At 41.6% G+C, this 27,999-nt stretch overlaps 1 protein-coding gene across 1 annotated transcript; it reads left to right on the top strand.

Annotated features, from left to right (window-relative positions):
* On the top strand, positions 1-27,972 carry LOC128692967 (tubulin beta-4B chain). Its single transcript, XM_053782363.1, has 5 exons — positions 1-139; positions 16,991-17,106; positions 24,973-25,076; positions 25,703-25,947; positions 26,089-27,972. Exons 1-5 carry the CDS (start codon positions 83-85, stop codon positions 26,899-26,901), a joined length of 1,335 nt encoding a protein of 444 aa, XP_053638338.1. The 5' UTR covers positions 1-82; the 3' UTR covers positions 26,902-27,972.
* The last annotated feature ends 27 nt before the right edge of the window (positions 27,973-27,999 follow it).

Here is a 27,999-nt window from a genome sequence, read left to right as displayed (position 1 = left end):
GTCGGTTATAACCCGTCACCAGCGTCGCCAACACTCATTCTAACCCGAGAACCTTACAGTGATAGTCTAGTATTTTTCCACCATGAGAGAAATTGTGCACATTCAAGCCGGGCAGTGCGGCAACCAGATTGGGGCCAAAGTAAGTGTTGTGTCGCTTTTATGTCTTAGGCTGTGGCAACGTTGGTGGAAGGTTTTTATTGAAGTGAATTAAGTGTTAATCTCCCTCCCAGCCTGACTCAGCCTCACTCCCACTTGTTCCCAGTATGTACCCTAGTATATACTCTGAATTAATATTTCATTTGCGGTTATATCATATGTACTCGGTAATTTTATCAGTAATATGATTTAGAATCTCTGCTTCGTAGTTAAAAAAAGAAGGTAAATTAATCAATTTAACGCATGTAGGAACCCTGGTATCACAGGCGTCCATACGTCGATCATTACGTTATATACTGTCGTGACCCTTTTCTCCGAAATACATGACTGATGTATAATCCATTAGAGCATACCACCTTCTTGTGAATATAAGAACGATACGAGAAATTCGTAATCTTGTAATGAATGACTTGTTCAAATGGGGAGAGATGAGATGTCAAAACTGAGTCACAGTTGGTGGGTGTGTTATTCTCATTATTGAGGATCCTGATGGTACAGCTGTTTTGACTTAAGAACATAAAAATGGAGCACTACTGCAGCAGGCCTACTGCTGAGACTGATTCACGAAATTGTAATAACACTATTATGGACATCACAGTCCGGTTGGAGATGCAACCCATGGTCTGTATATTTTAGAACTCGCCTGCTGTGGGTTCGATCCCTACCCATTCTGTGATTTGATGAATATAAGAATGTAAGAGCGCAGGAGCAGTGAAGCAGGCCTGCTGGCCTATACCAGAAAAATCTCAAATCCAGTCACTCTCTAGTTGAAATAATCTTCTAACCTAGTCTTAAAGGCTTCCCAAGAATCTAGCCGTAATAACCCTACTGTCCCTTCGTGTGGAAATCCAAATCAAATCCTATTTTTTTTCACTCGTATGTCTGTCTAATCTCTTGCATTGTATTAGTTATTTCAGATTCACTAATAACTGAAACACACAGAATTATATTCCATCACTGCCTAGAGTTAGACGAGTCTCTCAAAATTCATCGCATTATTGCAGTCTGTAGCTGTGCTAACATTCCAAAACTATAGTATAAGGGGTTAGAAAATTTATTTGTTATTTTCTCGTCTAACCCATTCGTTGAATTCCGTTTTTTGGGTAAAAAAAAAAAACTAACGTTTAGTGACTGGACTTCATCTAGAGGTGACCCAACAACACGAAATTTTCACCCCTTCCCTAAAAACCGGAAATTCCCATATATTATTATTATTTTAGAAGATATACATCAATTCGTTTCATATACTTCACTTCCCCTAGTGATAAAATGGAAATTCTCGCTTTATGAGGGAAGTTTGAGATGGTTGGGACGCCCCTACTGAAACCCCAGATTCTGAAATTTGATGTGGAATATTTTGTCTTTTGAGTGGAACATACCGACAAGCGTAAATTATTTACGTTTATCTTCGAGCAGGGTCTGAGATAAAATGCATGCAAGAAGAGATGAAATAGCTGGTTTCCATTCATACATATGCCTAGTCTCCCGGGTTCGGGATTCAACAGTTAGCTTGAGACTGATCGCGGATTCTAACCCCGCCCGTGGTGTTTTTTTTTTCTTTTAGTTATGGCTAACCACATACTTTTGTTGGGTGTGGCTGAGGGAGTCAAGGGTGTACTTTACTCCCTACTCTTGTAGGGTGAGGTATATAGGTTCGAATCCTCCCCAGGTCTAAGACAAAATGTAAATAATTTATCTTCGTTCCGGATTTCAGTTTATACACAGTGTTTATTTTACATTAGTGATTATTTTTGAATGGCACTATATAGGTGATATATATTATATTTATAATCGGGGGGAACACTAAATTCGTGGAAATCATACAGATCGTAAGGAATGGAAGGAAAAGTTCGATCCAAGGAAGGAAAAAATAGATCCAATTTCCCTGATCATGAGCCCCTTACCGGCTACACTCCCTCCTCGAAGAGGGGAAGGGGGTGTACCTGGAGTTTACCTGGAGAGAGTTCCGGGGGTCAACGCCCCCGCGGCCCGGTCTGTGACCAGGCCTGGTGGATCAGAGCCTGATCAACCAGGCTGTTGCTGCTGGCTGCACGCAAACCAACGTACGAGCCACAGCCCGGCTGATCAGGAACTGACTTTAGGTGCTTGTCCAGTGCCAGCTTCAAGACTGCCAGGGGTCTGTTGGTAATCCCCCTTATGTGTGCTGGGAGGCAGTTGAACAGTCTCGGGCCCCTGACACTTATTGTATGATCTCTTAACGTGCTAGTGACACCCCTGCTTTTCATTGGGGGGATGGTGCATCGTCTGCCAAGTCTTTTGCTTTCGTAGTGAGTGATTTTCGTGTGCAAGTTCGGTACTAGTCCCTCTAGGATTTTCCAGGTGTATATAATCATGTATCTCTCCCTCCTGCATTCCAGGGAATACAGGTTTAGGAACCTCAAGCACTCCCAGTAATTGAGGTGTTTTATCTCCGTTATGCGCGCCGTGAAAGTTCTCTGTACATTTTCTAGGTCGGCAATTTCACCTGCCTTGAAAGGTGCTGTTAGTGTGCAGCAATATTCCAGCCTAGATAGAACAAGTGACCTGAAGAGTGTCATCATGGGCTTGGCCTCCCTAGTTTTGAAGGTTCTCATTATCCATCCTGTCATTTTTCTAGCAGATGCGATTGATACAATGTTATGGTCCTTGAAGGTGAGATCCTCTGACATGATCACTCCCAGGTCTTTGACGTTGGTGTTTCGCTCTATTTTGTGGCCAGAATTTGTTTTGTACTCTGATGAAGATTTAATTTCCTCATGTTTACCATATCTGAGTAATTGAAATTTCTCATCGTTGAACTTCATATTGTTTTCTGCAGCCCACTGAAAGATTTGGTTGATGTCCGCCTGGAGCCTTGCAGTGTCTGCAATGGAAGACACTGTCATGCAGATTCGGGTGTCATCTGCAAAGGAAGACACGGTGCTGTGGCTGACATCCTTGTCTATGTCGGATATGAGGATGAGGAACAAGATGGGAGCGAGTACTGTGCCTTGTGGAACAGAGCTTTTCACCGTAGCTGCCTCGGACTTTACTCTGTTGACGACTGCTCTCTGTGTTCTGTTAGTGAGGAAATTATAGATCCATCGACCGACTTTTCCTGTTATTCCTTTAGCACGCATTTTGTGCGCTATTACGCCATGGTCACACTTGTCGAAGGCTTTTGCAAAGTCTGTATACATTACATCTGCATTCTTTTTGTCTTCTAGTGCATTTAGGACCTTGTCGTAGTGATCCAATAGTTGAGACAGACAGGAGCGACCTGTTCTAAACCCATGTTGCCCTGGGTTGTGTAACTGATGGGTTTCTAGATGGGTGGTGATCTTGCTTCTTAGGACCCTTTCAAAGATTTTTTTTATGATATGGGATGTTAGTGCTATCGGTCTGTAAATTCTTTGCTGTTGCTTTACTGCCCCCTTTGTGGAGTGGGGCTATGTCTGTTGTTTTTAGTAGCTGTGGGACGACCCCCGTGTCCATGCTCCCTCTCCATAGGATGGAAAAGGCTCGTGATAGCTTAAATAACTTGCATGGTTTATGATCTTTAAAAGTCACCAAACAGCCAACCAAACCCTGTATTATGCACAAAAATCGGGCAAGTCTGGAAGAAAATGGAACATAAGAACATAAGAAAGGAGGAACACTGCAGGAGGCCTGTTGGCCCATACTAGGCAGGTCCTTTACAATTCATCCCACTAACAAAACATTTGCCCAACCCAATTTTCAATGCCACCCAAGAAATAAGCTCTGATGTGAAAGTCCCACTCAAATCCAACTCCTCCCACTCATGTACTTATCCAACCTAAATTTGAAACTACCCAAAGTCCCAGCCTCACTAACCCAACTAGGTAGACTGTTCCACTCATCAACTACCCTATTTCCAAACCAATACTTTCCTATGTCCTTTCTAAATCTAAACTTATCTAATTTAAATCCATTACTGCGGGTTCTCTCTTGGAGAGACATCCTCAAGACCTTATTAATATCCCCTTTATTAATACCTATCTTCCACTTATACACTTCGATCAGGTCTCCCCTCATTCTACGTCTAACAAGTGAATGTAACTTAAGAATCTTCAATCTTTCTTCATAAGGAAGATTTCTAATGCTATGTATTAATTTAGTCATCCTACGCTGAATGTTTTCTAACGAATTTATGTCCATTCTGTAATATGGAGACCAGAACTGAGCTGCATAATCTAGGTGAGGCCTTACTAATGATGTATAAAGCTGCAGTATGACCTCTGGACTTCTGTTGCTTACACTTCTTGATATAAATCCCAGTAATCTATTTGCCTTATTACGTACGCTTAGGCATTGCTGTCTTGGTTTAAGGTTGCTGCTCACCATAACCCCCAAGTCCTTTTCGCAATCTGTATGGCTAAGTTCTACATCATTTAACTTATAAGTACAAGGGTTATGGGCACTCCCAAGCTTCAGAACCTTGCATTTATCTACATTGAACTGCATCTGCCACTTTTCTGACCAAGAATAGAGTTTGTTTAAATCCTCCTGAAGTTCCATAACATCTACGTTTGAATCAATTATCCTACCTATCTTTGTGTCATCGGCGAATTTGCTCATATCACTAGTAATTCCCTCATCAAGATCATTGATATATATTATAAACAACAACGGGCCCAAGACTGATCCCTGTGGAACGCCACTTGTTACAGATCCCCACTCGGATTTAACCCCATTTATGGACACTCTCTGCTTCCTGTCAGTGAGTCACGACTCATCCACGAGAGCACTTTTCCCCCAATGCCATGAGCTGCCACTTTCTTTAACAGTCTATGGTGCGGAACTCTATCAAAAGCCTTACTAAAATCTAAGTAAATAATATCAAATTCTTTATCGTGGTCAACAGCCTCAAAAGCTTTACTGAAGAAAGTTAATAAATTTGTTAGACAAGACCGGCCTCTTGTGAATCCATGCTGAGTATCATTAATCAAGCTTTGCTTATCGAGATGGCTTCTTATAATCTCAGCTATAATTGACTAGTAATTTGCCTACAATTGAGGTCAGGCTTATTGGGCGGTAATTTGACGGTAACGACTTGTCCCCTGTTTTAAAAATAGGAATTACATTAGCCATCTTCCACATATCAGACACTACACCTGTTTGAAGAGATAAATTAAAAATATTAGTTAATGGTTCACAGAGTTCCATTTTGCATTCCTTAAGAACCCTTGAAAAAACCTCATCAGGACCCGGCGACTTATTTTGCTTCAGTCTGTCTATCTGCTTCACAACCATTTCACTAGTGACTGTGATGTTACATAATTTATCTTCTTCTAGCCCACTATAAAAATTAATTACTGGAATATTGTTAGTGTCTTCCTGTGTAAAAACTGAGAGAAAATAATTATTTAAAATCGAGCACATTTCATTCTCTTTGTCAGTAAGGTGCCCATAGTTATTTTTAAGGGGACCTATCTTATCTCTAACTTTTGTTCTATAGACCTGGAAAAAACTTTTTGGGTTAGTTTTAGAATTCCTAGCAACTTTAATTTCATAGTCCCTTTTAGCTTTTCTTATCCCCTTTTTAATGCCCATAGGTATGCTGTGCTTAGTAAAGGCTTTCCAACTACTAATAATAATATCGTTATTTCTACAAGTACATGTACAAGGTATACAGGCCTAGCTGACATCAGTGACATATTACTACAAAACTAGGGAGGCCAAGCCCATGATGACACTCTTCAGGTCACTTGTTCTATCTAGGCTGGAATATTGCTGCACACTAACAGCACCTTTCAGGGCAGGTGAAATTGCTGACCTAGAAAATGTACAGAGAACCTTCACGGCGCGCATAACGGAGATAAAACACCAATTACTGGGAGGGCTTGAGGTTCCTAAACCTGTACTCCCTGGAACGCAGGCGGGAGAGATACATGATTATATACACCTGGAAAATCCTAGAGGGACTAGTACCGAACTTGCATACGAAAATCACTCACAACGAAAACAAAAGACTCGGCAGACGATGCAACATCCCCCCAATGAAAGGCAGGGGTGTCACTAGCACGTTAAGAGACTATACAATAAGTGTCAGGGGCCCGAGACTGTTCAACTGCCTCCCAGCATACATAAGGGATTACCAATAGACCCCTGGCTGTCTTCAAGCAGGCACTGGAGAAACACCTAAAGTCGGTACTTGACCAGCCGGGCTGTGGGTCGTACGCTGGATTGCGTGCAGCCAGCAGTAACAGCCTGGTTGATCAGGCTCTGATCCACCAGGCCTGGTCACAGACCGGGCCGCGGGGGCGTTGACCCCCGGAACTCTCAACAGGTAAACTCCAGAAAGCCCTTTGTTATACAGAGCATTTTGGGCAAATTGGTCAGTTTTGTCCCAGGATGCGACCCACACCAGTCGACTGACACCCAGGTACCCATTATTACTAATGGGAAGGATACATGGGGGTGGTAATAAAGACAGTGGTAGCAGAGAATCCTTTTAAATCAACGTTTCGCCCGTGGGCTGAGCTTTATAAAATGTACTTCGGATACATGTTGTACTGAAAGAAATCTCTGTTACCAATGTATATATTTCCACTAGGCTTGGAGTATTTACATAATTCAGAGTCAGTTACAATTTAAATTTCTCTTGATTTTCATTTATAGTTAACTTATCAGAAAAAAATAAATTATGATTACCTAATATTTTATAGATTAAATATTTTATTTTAAAATTTCTGCAATTCAGATTTTCCTCTGAAATTATTGTTCAATGTTCGAAATAAGAAAACATTTTACTTCATATTTTGTATTTAAATTTAAGCACTAGAACAATGCACAAGAATATCATGTCAGTGTGAGTAAGAACCATCCATAACATGCATTAAATTTGTTAGCTAAATCAGTTGACTGAACTAACACCGAGTATTGTGTGACATTGGTGTAGTATACTATTAAGATCTAATGGTTATACTCATAACCATATTTATTAAGAGGGTGGAGGGGTGTGCCAGTGGAAGGCCTCGATCAGATGACCTAAAGCTCCAGCTGCGGGTCATTATATGACTAACATCCGCGTCAGGAAACACTTATCCTGTTTCCTGACAGATCTTAGTTAGCCGTACTATGTTATTGTATTAAACATCGTCCCTATCACCCGTACGTAATTAATATTCAGGCTGTGTTCAGCATATAACAGTGGCGTAGACCATAATTTAAAAATAAAGAGGAAATGATAACTGGCGATATTATAGCCTAATTTCCATTATTTTCTTTGCCTCATTCTCGTCCCATGTTCTTTGCTCTCATGAAACCATTAAATATTACAAAAATAACTTAAGGGCCAACTAAGTTGTAAAACTCCCTAATGGAAAATCCCTATTACCAAAATTATGAAATATGAGAGGAAATGGTTTCTCTTCATTCGTGTTATAATTCTACCAAAGAGGTTGAGTCAGCATCGTTCATTTAACCCATGAACGCTCATCCAGTCGAGAATTCAGCCAGTGGCTTCCTGTTTTCAAAAATAAACTTCGCCCCTGATGTCTCACATCACTTTCAAAATGTTATTCATTACATTCGTAAAAATAAAACTTTCGACACAAAACAAATGTAACTTAGGTTTCCATCACGAAACAATGCGTCCATTATCAATACAGGTGGACTCCAACTGAGGGAGGTGTCCAGACAGACACTCAAGCCACCACACAAACGTGACTTTCAGTAATACCAGTACTGATTGTGACCCAAACGAGAATCACATCAGAATGTACAGTTACATACCATTTGACATGTACTTTCATTATGCATATAGCCCATCATAGTGCCCCAATTTTATGATCTAACTTAAGCAGCTATAATCTTGATAATATTCAGTTATAATTAGTTAGTTCTTTATATAAAAATTCAGTTACAATTACTAAATAATAATTACATTCAGTTTTAATCACAGCTACTCCAAGATTGATTTCCAATTGTCTGGTTTTATCAGGGTCACAGGGCTTCCAAGCCTGGCAGGGAAGGCAGGACTTGGTGTGGTAGGACTGAGCGGAGATAAGGATTATGGGAATATATGGGGAAGTGGAACAGAATTCTTTCTTCGTAAGCCGTGCGTGACGTAAGAGGCGACTAAAATGCCGAGAGCAAGGGGCTAGTAACCCCTTCTCCTGTATACATTACTAAATTTAAAAAGAGAAACTTTAGTTTTTCTTTTTAAGTCACCCTGCCTTGGTGGGATATGGCTTTTTTTTTTTTTTTAAGACATTAAATAAATGGCCTAAGCAAGTCGATTTTTTTTTTTGGTCGCATAAGTTGTATATAAAAAAGAGCAAGAATTGCTTACTGTTCTAACCTTGTAAAGCTTTGAGCATGTCTTGGTGAGAAAGTCACTATGCAGTGAAACCTTTATGCCGACATTTCGACAATGACTGGACTTTCGTCTTGGGCGAAACGTCCCAATGAAGGTTTCACTGTAAAAGTAGTGTCCTCCTCACTACCTGTCGGCTTGCGTCATCATCCATGTAGCTAGCATATCTCCTTTCCTTCCTTTCCCGTGGTCCATTCACTAATTATTATCTCAGTATATATTTTTGTCTTGTTTACTGTAACGTGTCGTCTAAGTCGTGGTTCTGGGACCTTGGTCACGTCAGGTCTGGAGTGCCGAGAGAAAATTACTGTACTATCACCAGCATCAGGAGACCATTACTTTACTACCATCAGTGTCGGGAGACCGTCTCCCCTGAAATTTGTAAATTTTTCATAAAAAAAATCTTTGGGAATCACCCCGCGCTAGGAATTGTGTAACCTCGGACCTCCTAGGTTTAGCGCTTCTTTTTGATTATAATAATAATAATATGCAAGTTCCATCCTCTAACCAGTTATTCTGTTGGTAATCCATCTTTCCCGAGGAGTCGAACACACCACCTTGGTCAGTGTGTCAGACACACCACCTTGGTCAGTGTGTCAGACACACCACCTTGGTCAGTGTCAGACACACCACCTTGGTCAGTGTCAGACACACCACCTTGGTCAGTGTGTCAGACACACCACCTTGGTCAGTGTCAGACACACCACCTTGGTCAGAGTGTCAGACACACCACCTTGGTCAGTGTGTCAGACACACCACCTTGGTCAGTGTGTCAGACACACCACCTTGGTCAGTGTCAGACACACCACCTTGGCCAGAGTGTCAGACACACCACCTTGGTCAGAGTGTCAGACACACCACCTTGGTCAGTGTGTCAGACACACCACCTTGGTCAGTGTCAGACACACCACCTTGGTCAGAGTGTCAGACACACCACCTTGGTCAGTGTGTCAGACACACCACCTTGGTCAGTGTCAGACACACCACCTTGGCCAGAGTGTCAGACACACCACCTTGGTCACCTTGGTCAGAGTGTCAGACACACCACCTTGTGTCACCTTGGTCAGAGTGTCAGACACACCACCTTGGTCAGTGTGTCAGACACACCAGTGTCAGACACACCACCTTGGTCAGAGTGTCAGACACACCACCTTGGTCAGAGTGTCAGACACACCACCTTGGTCAGAGTGTCAGACACACCACCTTGGTCAGAGTGTCAGACACACCACCTTGGTCAGAGTGTCAGACACACCACCTTGGTCAGAGTGTCAGACACACCACCTTGGTCAGAGTGTCAGACACACCACCTTGGTCAGAGTGTCAGACACACCACCTTGGTCAGAGTGTCAGACACGCCACCTTGGTCAGTGTCAGACACGCCACCTTGGTCAGTGTCAGACACACCACCTTGGTCAGAGTGTCAGACACACCACCTTGGTCAGTGTCAGACACACCACCTTGGTCAGAGTGTCAGACACGCCACCTTGGTCAGTGTCAGACACACCACCTTGGTCAGAGTGTCAGACACACCACCTTGGTCAGTGTGTGTCAGACATCACCTTGGCCAGAGTGTGTCAGACACCACCTTGCTCAGTGTGTCAGACACACCACCTTGCTCAGTGTCAGACACCACTTTGCTCAGAGTGTCAGACACACCATCTTCTTCAGTGTGTCAGGCACACCACCTTGGTCAGAGTGTGTCAGACACCACCTTGCTCAGAGTGTGTTAGACACACCACCTTGTTCAGTGTGTCAGACACACCACCTTGGTCAGAGTGTGTCAAACACGCCACCTTAGCTAAGGGTGTGTCAAACACGCCACCTTGGCCAGTGTGTGTCAGACACACCTTGGCTAAGGGTGTGTTGAACACACCTTGGCCAGGATGAGTCACGTGGGCGTCGTGGGCGTGGCAGCTCAGCTGGGCGACGGTACCTATTGATCCATTCAGCAGACGTCTCAGTCCGTGCCTGCTGCTGCTGCATCCTCCCCCATCTTTAAGTCGAGCACTTTACTTTTATCTTTATCGCAAGTAAAATATTATGTTGCAAAGTTATTAAATCATGCGAGAAGGGAGGAGGTGAGGTGAGGTGGAGAGATGGGTTGCAGAGAAGGCAGGAAGCTACTGATGGCCAGGAAACCATATTGATCCTTGCTGCTATCTTTATTTCTCTCTCTCTCTCTCTCTCTCTCTCTCTCTCTCTCTCTCTCTCTCTCTCTCTCTCTCTCTCTCTCTCTCTCTCTCTCTCTCTCTCTCTCTCTCTCCCCTAGTTTGTTTCTCCCTTACCCAATCTACTTCGTTTCCTTTCCCTTAGTTGCTCTTCTTACTTCCCCAACTCTCTTACCTTTCCCATGATCCCCTTCCTCATCCCCTCTTCCTTTATCTTACGGAAGGTAGGGGTCTCCTTTCCTTCATATGTTATGCACCCATCATGTGACATGTTATCAGGTCTTATTATATCATGTAGCAGCTGAACTTGGCTTGACACAAATGCTATTATGTCAGTTTAATAGTTTATGTACCGGAGATATATCTGTTCTAAGCGAGGTAGTTTCTCCATGCCCATCCTTTATTTTTTTTTTTTCCATTTTGATCATGGGTGAGCACTGAACCTGTAGAAGTCATGTAATTCCTGATGAATTAGAGGCAATCAGGTTCGATCCAAGGAAAAGTAGGATAAGTCAAGTTCCTCGGAGCAATTCCCTCACTGGCATTAAGGCACGTCCTATGAGGACCAAAAAGCTATGCACTAGTATGGTAAAATTATGAAGAAGTATCAATGTTTAGTGAGTTTCTTCACACGCCAGCCGTCTACGGCAAGTTAGACCTGAAAACTTGGCAAGAGCGAATTCCTTCAATTATGAATATGATGGTGACTGAGCTGTCCAATGATAGTCTGCAAGCAATATTACAGAGAGCTTCAACTGAATTTCGTAAATAGGAGACTGCTTAGCAAGGTTGACAGAAGACAAGTTATCCACCATCCTTCTATCATGAGGAAAAAGCCGCATAATTGGACTGTAAGAAGGCTTTTGATACGGTGCCACATAATAGCTAGTTGGGAAATTAAAGAAGCAAGCTGGGATATGGGAATATTTTAAAAATAGAAAACGTTAGGAATGAAACCTCAGGCTAGGAGAGCTCAGTTAGAGGAGATCAGTGCTAGTTTTGGTGTATATAATTGACTTGGTTACGCTAGTTAATGTCTAAATTTCTTATTTGAAGAAGATATCAAGATAATATGATTACGTAGTTAATAAGATGAAAGAAGGTTGTAGTTATTAATAGATGAGGAAACATTAAATCTGTAGGGTTCATACAGCACCCCGGGAATGGAGGTAGTTAGCTTCGATCCAAGGAAGGGGAAAATAAGCCCAATTCCTTGGTTTATTAACCCCTTGAACAACACAAAGGAACCTCCCCTGAGGGGTGAAAGAAGACTTGAATAGCTGGGTAAATAGTTACTGGAACTGAGGATAAATAGACACTATAATGCACAGGCATCTTTATTTTTGCTACAGTAGTTGGACTTGATCAAGTACGTATATAAGAAACGGTCGTATAAAGCACACGAGATCACATGATAGGTCCAAGGTGGTGTCATGGTCAGGCAGGCATGGGGGTTGGGGGGCAGATACGGGTGATGTTTTCAATATAATGTAGCATGGTGCCTTAATTATAAACCAATGTGAGCACTTAAAGAAAGTAACAGCTTGTGCCTCATTGGCATGGCATCGGGGGTTCAATCGATATCAGGGTATCTGAACACACCGGCTCATTAAGCAGATGTGACCCTTAAACCAACCATAACAATAGGTGGATTAGCGCTTCTTTTTTATTATAATAATAATAATAGGAGGTGGAGGTAAGCGGGGAAATTATGGAACCTTTTGTTCCTGTTTCTGTTTGCAAAAGCCCCTCAAGGAAGGTTCCTTGAGGAACCTTCCTTGAGGGAATTGGATCTGTGCTCCAGTTCCCCGAATTCAGCCTGAATGCCTTCCACATCCCCCCCCCAGGCGCTGTATAATCCTTCGGGTTTAGCGCTTCCTCCTTGATTAAATAATAATAATAATAATGTTTGCAAAAGGAACAAACAAAAAAGTTTTTCCTTGTAAGGGTTACAATGTGTGGTTTACATTTCATAATTTGATTGGTGCAAATAAAGTCACTCTCATGCCGAGGCATTTCGGGCACACGTTCACTTTTCCTTCATGGTAATGGTTCTTCCCCGTATATCAGGAAGCAGGGCTCAATACGGCGCAAGCTGTTGGTGGCCCTTAAGACCCTAACGAGAATAGGCAGAGAAAGTCTAAGATAAAATGGTTATCATAACCATAATTTTTAAAGGGGTGGAGGGGTAAGCCAATCGAAGGCCTCGGTCAGATGACCAAAAGCTCCAACTGCGGGTCGTCATATGACTAAGACCCGCATCAGGAAACACTTGTCTTATTTCCTGATAAATCTTACCTAACCTAATGTAGGGAGATTAGGTTAGGTAAGATGTCTTGTGCCCCCATGTCATCCTAATGACATTTTCACAAATACTCTCTCCTAGGGTGATTCTTATTGTTATTATGCTCCGAAAACCCCGTGTTTGGTCTTACTGGTGATAACACCATGCTTGGTCTTACTGGTGATAACACCATGCTTGGTCTTACTGGTGATAACACCATGCTTGGTCTTACTGGTGATAACACCATGCTTGGTCTTACTGGTGATAACACCATGCTTAGTCTTACTGGTGATAACACCATGCTTGGTCTTACTGGTGATAACACCATGCATGGTCTTACTGGTGATAACACCATGCTTAGTCTTACTGGTGATAACACCATGCTAAGTCTTACTGGTGATAACACCATGCTTGGTCTTACTGGTGATAACACCATGCTTAGTCTTACTGGTGATAACACCATGCTTAGTCTTACTGGTGATAACACCATGCTTAGTCTTACTGGTGATAACACCATGCTTGGTCTTACTGGTGATAACACCATGCATGGTCTTACTGGTGATAACACCATGCTTAGTCTTACTGGTGATAACACCATGCTTGGTCTTACTGGTGATAACACCATGCTTAGTCTTGGTCATACTGGCTCACTCACTCTCTTTCAGTGTAACTTATGAATGGTCCAAGACGGACCGCAACGTCGTCCTAAGCTTCTCTGTGTGTGAGACGAGAGCGTTGCCAGCCAAGCCACAGGACCTCCAAAACTTCAGTACATGGCTCGTATGGGGATATACGATGACCAAAACGGCTTCGGCTGAACGGCATAAAATGATGCATTAACTAAATAAAAATCTTAAATATGTGGTAGAACAAATTATAAGAATAAATAATTTCTTTTATCAGCAAGAATCTCATTAATTATACGTGCATAATAGTTCTTTTCTTTCTCTGCATTAGCTGAAAAGTAACCTTTCAAAATATACCGAGGAATAGTTCCGTTGTCAGGCAATATTTTTTGTTTATCGAGGTCGTCTGTGAAAGAAAAGAAGTTGAATCTGATGCAAGACTAAGCGAGATGAATGAAGCCTTGATTAGGCAAGTAAGTTTATTCAGGTATATACAAATACAATTACATACATTATTATACATAGCAGCATATGTTTAGAGAACCTTGGATAACCCAAAAAAGTCCAAGTGACTTATTTCCATTGGGGTGGTGAAGTAGGTTGTTGGAAACGGAGTCCCGTGGAAATGAAATAAACCAGAGCAACAACAAACTTATAAAGCTGGGAGATGGGGAAAGGAGAACAATAGAGTTCACATAAATAGTTAAAAGACAATGCCTTAGAATATACAATATATACCAAGGACCAAAATGGAAATGAGTGACTTTGACCTTTTCTTTTGGGTTATCTTAGGTAGTTTACACGTATGTTACTGTGTATGATAATTTGTGTAACTGTATATACATGTACCTGAACTTAAATAAATTTACTTACCTCAGACAGACGTGTATCACGTCTGTCAATATTTTGAGACCAAAATATGCAAGATTTCAGAATGGATTGTTTTGGTCGTGCTAAACATTAGTTCTCATCCTTCGAAATCGCAGTATAAAATTTAATCACAGTATAAAATTTAACTAATTCGACCATGGGGAGCCATAACGTGCGTCCACCACCCGACTCATTCCAGGTACATTCAAAGTAGCTAATGCTCTATTGGTTTCAATTGACAGAATTTTGTTGCCACAATTGCTCATTAGGCTTGGACTCGCCGAACAATCAATTAAGGCAATGAACAAGGATCATCAAGCATGAAAACAGACTCAAATGCAATATAAGCGATCCTAGGATTATCGTTGACTATGTTTCATAGCACATACCTAGTCAATAAAGAATCGCATTACACTGCATTTGTGTCTACTTTTCCATCGTCGGTATTTATACCATTTATCTGCATCATCCAGCATTCAAATACCTGTTAGGAAAATTCTCCAAACTGAGGTTAAGGTTAATGAATTTGTATTTATAGGGGCATACACTCACCTCCATTGGTGCAGCAATGAAAACCTAGGCGTTTGGCACTGAATCTTTGTGTGGAGGGGGGGGGGATTAGACATACAATTACCAGTAATTTGTATTAAATAAACAACGGCCAACACAGGAGAAAGTAGCTAGCAAAACTTGTCAGCTTTATGTACGGTACAGTGGAGGATCATCATAGGTCTTGCCAGCTGTACTCACCTAATTGTGGTTGCAGGGGTCGAGACTTCGCTCCTGGCCCCGCCTCTTCACTGATCACTACTAGGTCCTCTCTCTCCCTGTTCCATGAGCTTTATCATACCTCGTCTTAAAGCAATGTATAGTTCCTGCCTCCACTACATCACTTGCTAGGCTATTCCACTTCCTGACAACTCTGAAGAAATACTACTTCCTAACATCCCTTTGACTCATCCGAGTCTTCAGCTTCCAATTGTGACCCCTTGTTTCTGTGTCCCCTCTCTGGAACGTCCTGTCTCTGTCCACCTTATCTATTCCACGCAGTATTTTGTATGTCGTTATCATGTCTCCCCTAGCTCTCCTGTCCTCCAGTGTCGTCAGGCCGATTTCCCTTAACCTTTCTTCGTACAGTGTAGGATCAAACCTAAATGGCCGCAATCTCGCACGCCAGTATAAGCACTGGTAGAGGATACAGATAGCATTCATAAGAGCATAAGAAAGAAAGAACACTGTAGCAGGCCTACTGGCCCATGCAAGCAGGTCCAGTATTTACTGACATAGTATATCATCCTTGGCGTTCACTGGGAAACAAAGGGAAAAATAAACAGCCCTGCTTCTAGCCTCTCTGTGAGAAATAAAATATATTTTATTGAAATACTGATGGATGAACTTGGATTAAAATAAGACTAGCCAGTTCCTGCATATGTAAAAATTATCGAAATTATTAATGATATTCTTTATAAAAACTGGTATCTTTGATTTTGTTCTATTTTGCATGAACGTGAAGAATTTCTGAGGCATTTCAACCGAAATCTACTTTCCCGTTATGCTTCCCGGACCCAAACACTACCGAATAGATACAATTTGCAAAGGTAAATTTAGTCCCGTAATGCTTGCCGAAGTCTGCTGGTATGTTGCAGTGAGATCAACCAGCCAAGACCCACAGATGACAGTCAGGCTAAACAATTTTTAAAATGTTTGTTATTTACCATGGCATTATTTACACATGTAAGTAGTACAGTATGTGTGACTTGGATATACAGTACATGTCTCCCCTGCTTTATGTGATAGGTAGTAAATTTATTTAGATACAGGTACAAATAATTATAATTATTATGTATGATAATTATAATTATTTGTACCTGTATCTAAATAAATTAATTTGCTGGGGCAGTTGATTTGGAAACATCGGACAAAGTCCATTGGTTATATAGTTGTCTATTGTTACAATCACAGCAAGGCAAAGCTTCTGTCCACCACAATTGCTGGTACTACCAACCATCATACATAATAACAGATAATTCGCATAAAGTAAACTCACTGTAATTCACTGTACTATGCAAAACATTGGGATTTGTTCTGAGACTTTGCAAATTCCAGTCACACTGCTGATCGCTATATTGATTTCAAGCATCCTAAGACTGATAACCTACCTACAGCTACACGTACGTGTTAAATGCTTATAGTGTATCTAAATTCCATCACTTTTGTCATTATTACAGTCAAGTGGCGCTGCTAAACTTGCAAGGGTCATGCAGCACCTTCAGTATGGAAAGGGTTGTGGGTAATTAAGTTTGATCTAAACAAGGGGAGAGTAGCTATTTTAACTTTTAAGGTTTAAATATGATATGAAATAAGTTACTTTGCCTTTTCTGGGTTATCCTAGGTAATTTACACATACGTTGCTATGATAATTTGCGTAACTGTATTTGTGGACCTTTACCTAAATAAACTTGTTTATTCTTTGACACATGCCAATACACATGTATATACACACGCTGGTGATCACATATATAATCTATTGTACTATTAAATTCTAAACTAAATGTTTTCTTTACAGTTTTGGGAAATCATTAGCGATGAGCATGGCATCGACCCGACCGGCACATACCGAGGAGACCATGACCTACAACTGGAACGCATCAATGTCTACTATAATGAAGCCACTGGTGGCAAGTAAGTATTACGCTGTGTGCTTCTTAGTAATTACAAAATTCTGGGAGAATAGCCCGAGTGCAGCACCGCCAGATATGTTTACAGTATCTAACATTTCTGTTTTGCCAAGAAACAAATTGGTAAATTATCTATGTTCAGATACTTTATCGTTACACAAATAACCCGCATATAAAAGAGAGGAGCTCCTTTCTTCTATGTGCGGGTTATTTGTGTATCGTTCCAGTCACGGTATTGTGCCTTTTTTTTTTGTTATTTATACTTTATCGTACTTGAGCAATATGTAGATGTTAAAGCCTAAACCTTTTGTCATAGTGACAAACTTTGTCTCCTCTGAGGTGGCTGTCTAGCCAGGTGTGTAGAGGATCTGTGACTTGACTAAGCTGGCCTGGAGTTTACCTGGAGAGTTCCGGGGGTCAGTGCCCCCGCGACCCGGTCTGTGACCAGGCCTCATGGTGGATCAGGGCCTGATCAACCAGGCTGTTACTGCTGGCTGCACGCAATCCAACGTATGAACCACAGCCCGGCTGGTCAGGTACCGACTTTAGGTGCTTGTCTAGTGCCTGCTTGAAGACAGCCAGGGGCCTATTGGTAATCCCCCTTATGTATGCTGGGAGGCAGTTGAACAGTCTTGGGCCCCTGACACTTATTGTGTTCTCTTAACGTGCTAGTGGCACCCCTGCTTTTCATTGGGGGGATGTTGCATCGTCTGCCGAGTCTTTGCTTTCGTAGGGAGTGGTGGCTAAAGCTCCCGCTTCACAGACGGAGGGCCCGGGTTCGATTCCCGGCGGGTGGAAACATTCCGATAGGTGTAAGGAAAAATTTCCTTACACCTGTCCTGTTCACTTAGCAGCAAATAGGTACCTGGGTGTTAGTCGACTGGTGTGGGTCGCATCCTGGGGGACAAGTTTGAGGACCCCAATGGAAATAAGTTACAGTCCTCGATGACGCATTGACTTTCTTGGGTTATCCTGGGTGGTTAACCCTCCGGGGTTAAAAATCCGAACGAAATCTTAGGGAGTGATTTTCGTGTGCAAGTTTGGTACTACAGGTCTACCAGGGTGGTTTTACCAAGACAAAATCATTTTACGCCGCTGGTTGTCTTACTTCCCAGTATCAATTTCTGAACATTCTTTGCAGTTAGAAATATCCTTTTCTAAATTATAAAAAGGCACCATCACAACTTTGCAGCAGTGATGGACAAACCCAAGGAACATCACCGAGGCCCTTGCAAATTAATAACTAATTTTTCAATAGCTGCTAAAATATGCGAGTCGAAGTATTGCATAGGCCCCGCGGCCTGGTGGCTAAAGCTCTCGCTTCATACAGCGAGTGTCCGGGTTCGATTCCCGGTGAGGGTAGAAACATTAGGCGTTTCCTTACACCGGTTGTCCATGTTCCCCATCAATAAAATGGATACCTGGGTGTTAGTCGACTGATGTGGGTCGCATCCTGAGACAAAACTGACCTAATTTGCAGGAAATGCTCTGCTTAAGCGGCTCTCTCTGTAGTAATATGTCATTGATGTCAGCTAGGCCTGTATACCTTGTACATGTACTTGTAGAAAGAAATTATTATTATTATTATTATTATTATTATTATTATTATTATTATAGGGAAACACTAAACCCACAGGGGTTATAGAGCTGGGAACTGGGAGATAATCAGAGGAAAATATATGTACATGAATGACCACATTCAGGACACTTATACTGAAGACAGGCAATCAGATTTGATCCATGGGTAGGGTAGCTCCAATTCCTCAGATTGAAAGCCCTTTTATCAGCATAATGACACCCACCTTGAAGAATCTTGTGGTACATTAGGCATGACTATGTCTCTCTCAAGATTTATATGGAAATGAGAGATTTATAAGTACATTATGCAACATTTTAAAATATCAAGGACAAGCGCAAACCTCGTAAGGGTCATGCAGTACCTGGGATATGCAGTACTGTAATTATGTTTAATCCAAGGGTTATTATTATTATCATAACTAAGCGCTAGACCCACTCTACTACCATTACTACTACTGCCATTGCTACTAATACTACTACTACAACCACCACAGGAGCGCTAAACCCGTAGGGATTATACAACACCTGTGGGGAAGGGATGGAAGGTATCCAGAGTCAGTTCAGGGAACTGGAGCACAGATCCAATTCCTTAGATCAAGAGCCCCTCAACAGCATCAAGGAACCGTCCTTGAGGGGATGTACATCGTAAATAGGACAGTTTACCTGGAGACCTGGAGAGAGTTCCGGGGGTCAACGCCCCCGCGGCCCGGTCCGTGACCAGGCCTCCTGGTGGATCAGAGCCTGATCAACCAGGCTGTTACTGCTGGCTGCACGCAAACCAACGTACGAGCCACAGCCCGGCTGGTCAGGAACCGACTTTAAGTGCTTGTCCAGTGCCAGCTTGAAGACTGCCAGGGGTCTGTTGGTGATCCCCCTTATGTATGCTGGGAGGCAGTTGAACAGTCTCGGGCCCCTGACACTTATTGTATGGTCTCTTAACGTGCTAGTGACACCCCTGCTTTTCATTGGGGGGATGTTGCATCGTCTGCCAAGTCTTTTGCTTTCGTAGTGAGTGATTTTCGTGTGCAAGTTCGGTACTAGTCCCTCTAGGATTTTCCAGGTGTATATAATCGTGTATCTCTCCCCCCTGCGTTCCAGGGAATACAGGTTCGGGAACCTCAAGCGCTTCCAGTAATTTAGGTGTTTTATCTCCGTTATGCGTGCCATAAAGGTTCTCTGTACATTTTCTAGGTCAGCAATTTCACCTGCCTTGAAATGTGCTGTTAGTGTGCAGCAATATTCCAGCCTAGATAGAACAAGTGACCTGAAGAGTGTCATCATGGGCTTGGCATCCCTAATTTTGAAGGTTCTCATTATCCACCCTGTCATTTTTCTAGCAGATGCGATTGATACAATGTTATGGTCCTTGAAGGTGAGATCCTCCAACATGATCACTCCCAGGTCTTTGACGTTGGTGTTTCGCTCTATTTTGTGGCCAGAATTTATTTTGTACTCTGATGAAGATTTAATTTCCTCGTGTTTACCATATCTGAGTAATTGAAATTTCTCATCGTTGAACTTCATATTGTTTTCTGCAGCCCACTGAAAGATTTGGTTGATGTCCGCCTGGAGCCTTGCAGTGTCTGCAATGGAAGACACTGTCATGCAGATTCGGGTGTCATCTGCAAAGGAAGACACGGTGCTGTGGCTGACATCCTTGTCTATGTCAGATATGAGGATGAGGAACAAGATGGGAGCGAGTACTGTGCCTTGTGGAACAGAGCTTTTCACCGTAGCTGCCTCGGACTTTACTCTGTTGACTACTACTCTCTGTGTTCTGTTAGTGAGGAAATTATAGATCCATCGGTCAACTTTTCCTGTTATTCCTTTAGCACGCATTTTGTGCGCTATTACGCCATGGTCACACTTGTCGAAGGCTTTTGCAAAGTCTGTATATATTACATCTGCATTCTTTTTGTCTTCTAGTGCATCTAGGACCTTGTCGTAGTGATCCAATAGTTGAGACAGACAGGAGCGACCTGTTCTAAACCCATGTTGCCCTGGGTTGTGTAATTGATGGGTTTCTAGATGGGTGGTGATCTTGCTTCTTAGGACCCTTTCAAAGATTTTTATGATATGGGATGTTAGTGCTATCGGTCTGTAGTTCTTTGCTATTGCTTTACTGCCCCCTTTGTGGAGTGGGGCTATGTCTGTTGTTTTTAGTAACTGGGACGACCCCCGTGTCCATGCTCCCTCCATAGGATGGTAAAAGCTCGCGATAGGGGCTTCTTGCAGTTCTTGATGAACACGGAGTTCCATGAGTCTGGCCCTGGGGCAGAGTGCATGGGCATGTCATTTATCGCCTGTTCGAAGTCATTTGGCGTCAGGATAACATCAGATAGGCTTGTGTTAACCAAATTCTGTGGCTCTCATAAAAAATTCATTTTGATCTTCGACTCTCAGTCTGGTTAGCGGCTTGCTAAAAAACTGAGTCATATTGGGACTTGAGTAGCTCACTCATTTCCTTGCTGTCATCTGTGTAGGACCCATCTTGTTTAAGTAGGGGCCCAATACTGGACGTTGTTCTCGACTTTGATTTGGTATAGGAGAAGAAATACTTTGGGTTTCTTTCGATTTCATTTATGGCTTTTAGTTCTTCCCGCGATTCCTGACTCCTATAAGATTCCTTTAGCTTAAGTTCGATGCTTGCTATTTCTCTGACCAGTGACTCCCTACGCATTTCAGATATATTGACCTCTTTTAGCCGCTCTGTTATTCTTTTCCGTCGCCTGTAAAGGGAGCGCCTATCTCTTTCTATTTTACATCTACTCCTCCTTTTTCTTAGAGGAATAAGCCTTGTGCATACATCGAGTGCCACCGAGTTAATCTGTTCTAGGCATAAGTTGGGGTCTGTGTTGCTTAGTATATCTTCCCAGCTTATATCGGTTAGGACTTGGTTTACTTGGTCCCACTTTATGTTTTTGTTATTGAAGTTGAATTTGGTGAATGCTCCCTCGTGACTAATCTCATTATGTCGGTCTGGGGCTCCACGCATACATGTCTGAACCTCAATTATGTTGTGATCTGAGTATATTGTTTTTGATATGGTGACATTTCGTATCAGATCATCATTGTTAGTGAAGATGATGTCTAGTGTATTCTCCAGTCTAGTAGGCTCTATTATTTGCTGGCTTAAATTGAATTTTGTGCAGAGATTTAGAAGCTCGTGTGTGTGTGAGTTCTCATCAGAGCTGCCTCCTGGTGTTATTACTGCAACAACATTATTTGCTATATTCCTCCATTTTAGGTGCCTTAAGTTGAAATCCCCCAGGAGCAAGATGTTGGGGGCAGGAGCTGGCAGATTTTCCAGACAGTGGTCAATTTTTAACAGCTGTTCCTGGAATTGCTGGGATGTTGCATCCGGAGGCTTGTAGACTACCACAATGACTAGGTTTTGGTTCTCGATCTTTACTGCTAAAACTTCCACTACATCATTTGAGGCATTAAGCAGTTCTGTGCAAACAAGTGACTCTGCGATGTACAGGCCAACCTCTCCCCTTTTGCCTGTTCACTCTGTCGCATCTGTATAGGTTGTAACCTGGGATCCATATTTCGTTGTCCAAGTGATCCTTTATGTGGGTCTCAGTGAAAGCCGCGAACATTGCATTTGCCTCTGCAAGCAGTCCATGGATGAAAGGTATTTTGTTGTTTGTTGCTGGCTTTAGACCCTGTATATTTGCAAAGAAGAATGTCATCGGACTGGTGGTATTGTTGGTACTGGGGGGGGGGATTTTTTTCCGGCATTAGTATCTGTATCTGTTGGTTTGGAGTGGAGGCCATCGACTGTGGTTCCACTCCAGGAATGACTGGATTTGGTGTACGATTTCTGCCATTTCCTGCCATTTTTTTTTCCTTCCTGGCACTAAAAAACCTCTCCCTCTTGAGTGGCTGTGGCTACCCAGGTTTTCCCATGGCCTGGATGTTTTGTATCTTTTTGTCCCCTTTAGATGGCGTGCCTGGAAATTTAAGTTATAGCACAGTCTTTCCTGTACTGAAGAGGTACACATTTCAGGGTGAAAAAGCTTACAGGAAGGGAGTTTGCATTTTCCTGTTGTCATATGGGCACGGCATTTTCTAGGGTGGTCATAGTTGCACGTCCCATCTGTTTTTCCAGATTTCCCATGCCTGCAGATACCAAGTGCATAGTATGTGCACAGGCTTGGTTTCCGTTTGCCTTGGGTTTCTGTGACTGTATTCCCTGTTGGTGCATGTTTACCTGTCTTATTCCTATCCTCACTAGCACCAACAATGGAGCTCTCACCAGTTGTTTTTGGTAATATATCCTCACTATTGCTAGTGGAGTCCTCTTGTTTGCTATTTCCTGTGGTATTACTAGTTTGCAATATTAGTTTTATCTTATCTTTGACTACACTTGTTTCCCCACTACAGCTCCTGTCTCCCATGGGGTCATTTATATGCATTCCCTCCTGCGTATATTTCCCGACTACCTGGACAAAATCTCCAGCTTCTTCATTACTGTCTCCCAGGACAGCACCTCCAGCTTCACCATTACTGTCTCCCAGGACAGCACTATCAGCCCCACATTTACTGACTACCAGAACAGCACCTCCAGCCTTACAGTTTCTGACTACATGGCCAGCATCAAGGGCAGTACCATCCAGCCCAGACTTTTTATGTTCCCATCTGTTGTAGAATGCTTCCAGGTTTTCTATGAAAACAGCTTTGATGTTATCCTCTTTTAATACCAATGTGATTTTATTCCACAGATTTATCTCATTTGGGCATACCCAGAAACACTTCCCTGATTTTATACTGCTTGTAGCTAGTTCTTGGATATCTGCACAAGGGGCGTGACACCAATTTCCACAAAAATGACAATTTATCCATGTGGAAGCCCGTTTGTTTGTTTGACTGCAGACTACACAGTGCTTCATAATGATTTGAATGGTTGATTTACTGTAATTCTACTAGTAACCTCTTGAATACTCTATTAATAACCTCCTTAAAGTGAAGCTCTAGCTATTTGTAATTCTATTTCTAACCTTATTTGTATATTAGGACAGCTTACCGGTGTATGTTCCTGATTTTATATTTATTGTTTGTGTTTGATAAGGGCGCTTACAACTCCATCCATTTACAGACTGCTTTATTGTCCAACGAATCCGTTTGAAACCGGTCAAGGGTTCGGACCAGTTGAGGGTTCGACCAGTCAAGGGTTCGGAACCAGTCTGATCTGATCAGTGAGTCACTTATTTAAAACGTACTGGTCGGTGATTTGGGCTAACACATGAAGGATCTACTGGAAATTATCTACCCGAGTAATATGTGATTTGATTGATACAAAAGTATAACTTGCGTTTTGAATGCAGGAGATAATTTCACTGAATTAATCCTTCATTATTATTATATTTGGGGGGAGGTGAGCGCTAAATCTGCAGAGGTCATACAGCATCTGGAAAATGGGAGATAATCAGGTTCGATGCAAGGATGGGGAGTTAGTCCAATTCTTTTGATCAAGAGCCCCGTACCAGTATCAAAACTCCCTGGATGGGGGGAATGATTTCTTTATCTCACTAATGCCTGTTTACCGCTTACCTACACTGTCATGTTTGCTACTGAGTTACTGGTATACACTAGCAGTCAGCAGCTGATGTCACTTCACTTGTTCTACTCTATAAACTTTTCAGCTAAGATAAGGAAAAAATATCCCCAAGGCTAAATCTTGTTAGAAGATACAGTAATAATAAGTACATGTACAAGGTATACAGACCATAGCTGACATCATACATGACGGTAAACAGGAAAAAAATACTTGAGTGACTTCAGTCTTAATACGGTTACATGCCAATAGAATTTAATGTGGCCCCTGCTTTAAAAATATATTTCCACAACATCATTTGTAGATTGCAAACACAGTAGTCACGTGGGATAGATAAATGATGTCCCTACGAATTTGGAAATGTTACAAAATAAAATATTTGATTACCATACTGGATGTAAAGTGTATATATTTGCATTAGAAATTACATAAATTTGGCTTTTAAATGACTTACTGGCAAACAACAAACCCTGGTTTCTACATCCTCGTTCCTACATAAACACCAACAATAAGAATCTGCCAATATATTTGTCAACAGTCATTGAATTTAATATGCAAGTTTTGTATTTTACAAGTTTTTGAATTATAAAAGTTCGGTTTCTTTTTCTGTACCATAATTTCACTAACACAGTAAAGAGTAATTAATATTGTATCATTATTTCCCTAACGCAGTAAGGCATCTGGTATTTAGAGTATTGAAGTAAAGCTAATAATTGGTCTTCATCACACCAGATATGTTCCTCGGGCTATTCTTGTCGATTTGGAACCAGGCACAATGGACTCTGTCCGATCTGGACCCTTTGGTCAACTCTTCCGGCCAGACAACTTCGTTTTTGGTAAGTCACTCCTGAGTTTCCAAGCACCTACTTCATCTCACTAAAGCTGATGGGCATATTAAACCTCTCATAAGCTAATGGATCTATTAAACATGCCATAAGCTAATTCGTCTTTAAAATGTCACACACAAATCACCCGCGAATAGTAGAGAGAAGCTCATGACGATTTATGGTCCGACTTGTAAATGATCCAAATCGGACCAAAACGTCGTCATCAGCTTTTTTTTCTCTCTCTCTCCTGTGTGTGTGGGTTATTTGTTATTTAAAAGGCCATAATATGATGGGCCTACTAAACATGGCATAAGCATGTGATGAGAATGCCGTAAGATAATCATGTACGGTACATCTGTACATTCTCTATATTTCAGTTTCCCATATGCTTTGTATGTCTGAAATTTCCATGACTTGAATACACCTATTTAGCTCTACTGTATCATTCATCAACTAAACATTTACCACAGTAATGTTCCACATTAACATTTATTTCTTGTGTCGGTTTTCTTTTAATTTCCAAAATAATGGCAATTATATATAAAGACTGAATAATTAATATTTATGAGCAAAGTTATCTTTATGAAGAGCTTAAATTGTTTTTATTTAAATTAATAAATATTTTGTGTTTGCAGGTCAGAGTGGTGCTGGAAACAACTGGGCTAAGGGTCACTACACAGAAGGCGCTGAACTTGTAGATTCTGTTCTTGATGTAGTCCGTAAAGAGTCTGAAGGCTGTGACTGTCTGCAGGGCTTCCAGCTCACACATTCTCTTGGTGGTGGTACTGGCTCAGGAATGGGTACTCTTCTTATCTCAAAGATTCGTGAAGAATATCCTGATCGTATCATGAACACATTCTCTGTTGTGCCTAGTCCAAAAGTAAGTTGTTGGCGTTTTGCATTATGAAACTGTAGTCTATTTTGAACTAAATTTTCACTTTACTCGTTTGCCAGTCAAATTGTGTGCAATCACATATACTGTCAGTACTGTATTTTTAATATTACCCTTTCTTCACTTCAGGTATCAGACACTGTGGTTGAGCCTTACAATGCCACTTTATCAGTCCATCAACTTGTAGAAAACACAGATGAAACCTACTGTATTGACAATGAAGCCCTTTATGACATTTGCTTTAGGACACTGAAACTGTCCACTCCTACATATGGTGACCTTAACCATCTTGTATCTCTCACTATGTCTGGTGTGACCACTTGCTTACGATTCCCTGGCCAACTGAATGCAGATCTCCGAAAGTTAGCGGTGAATATGGTTCCATTCCCTCGACTCCACTTTTTCATGCCTGGATTTGCTCCACTCACCTCACGTGGTTCCCAGATGTATCGTGCTCTTACTGTACCTGAGCTGACCCAGCAGATGTTTGATGCCAAGAACATGATGGCTGCCTGTGATCCCCGCCATGGACGTTACCTGACTGTTGCTGCCGTGTTCCGTGGTCGTATGTCAATGAAGGAAGTGGACGAACAGATGCTTAATATTCAAAATAAGAATTCCTCATACTTTGTTGAATGGATTCCCAATAATGTGAAGACTGCTGTTTGTGACATCCCTCCAAGAGGAATCAAGATGGCCTCGACCTTCATCGGCAACTCTACTGCCATTCAGGAACTCTTCCGTCGTATCTCTGAACAGTTCACCGCTATGTTCCGGCGAAAGGCTTTCCTCCACTGGTATACTGGTGAGGGCATGGATGAGATGGAGTTCACAGAGGCTGAATCTAACATGAATGATCTTGTTTCTGAGTACCAGCAGTACCAGGATGCTACAGCTGAAGAGGAATATGAAGATGAAGAGGAACATGCTGAGGAGGCCTAATTATCTGAGGCTAACAGTATGAGGCTCTAACCGCTGGTACTGATGCTGCCATGCTCTTAACTAGGATAACGTTGATACTATATATGTAGTTTCAGCTTGCCTAAGATATCAACAAAACTCTAAGATCTCTTAATCCATGGAGACATAACTACTTGCTACTACTTGCTTTTATTTCAAAACAATTTTCTCATGGTTTATATCATTGTGTTTCAGACAACGGCATTTAAGTTTCACAGTTAATAAAATTAGCTGTGAATATTAGTAATGTAATGTATCTGATTTAATGTATACTTTGAGAGGAGCCAAGTGGAAGATCATTCCATGACACAACGTGCTAATACACTGCCAATTGACAAGTGACTAATGGTGTCTTTCACTTGCTTCACTCACAGACTAACTTGGTTAAGAACAAAGCCATTTCAAGTACTCCTCTATACTATGACACTATCTTCATTTGGCTGTGTCCCTTTAGTCTTTGTTCTCAACCCAGTCTCAAAGAAATGTCAAGCAAAGTGTAAGGAACTTTACTAGTAAGGGCTCTATACTTGTGTCAATTTGTAACATGTGGTTCATGTCAGTTTTAAGTGTGATCTCTTGGTATTGACAATTAGGCTTGATACCTCTGTATGCAATCATTTAAAAATAGTTTAACATTTGTTCCGGTTTTCTAAAGGAATGCTGGGACCTCAGATAAATTATAAATATCCGCATTAATTCCAGCTTAAAATTTAAGGGTAAAGCCACTAAAATGGTCACAGATTATGGCTCATGTTTTTTATAAGCCAAATATAATTTTATGCTCTACCAGTTGAATTTTAAGTGTCTAGGTACAGTACAGTATATTACCTCTTAAGCACTAAAATAATTACCGGTCTCTTTTGCCCTTACTAGGCGTCTTCTAGTCAGCGTTACATGCCAGTACTGTAATTGTTTCTTGTCTCCCAAATAATTTACATTTTATTTATAATTACTGTCATTTGATTTCATAGCATAAGTAGAAGTACAGTATACTGTATTAATTTTTTATTTCACCACTGCAGTTTTGTCTTTAATAAAGATATCTGTATGGTGCTCTGTCTTTTATTTCACAGAATTAAA

The sequence above is a fragment of the Cherax quadricarinatus genome, chromosome 38 (assembly GCF_038502225.1).
Source record: "Cherax quadricarinatus isolate ZL_2023a chromosome 38, ASM3850222v1, whole genome shotgun sequence".
NCBI lineage: Eukaryota > Metazoa > Arthropoda > Malacostraca > Decapoda > Parastacidae > Cherax > Cherax quadricarinatus.
This window is presented reverse-complemented; position numbering and strand designations above follow the sequence as displayed.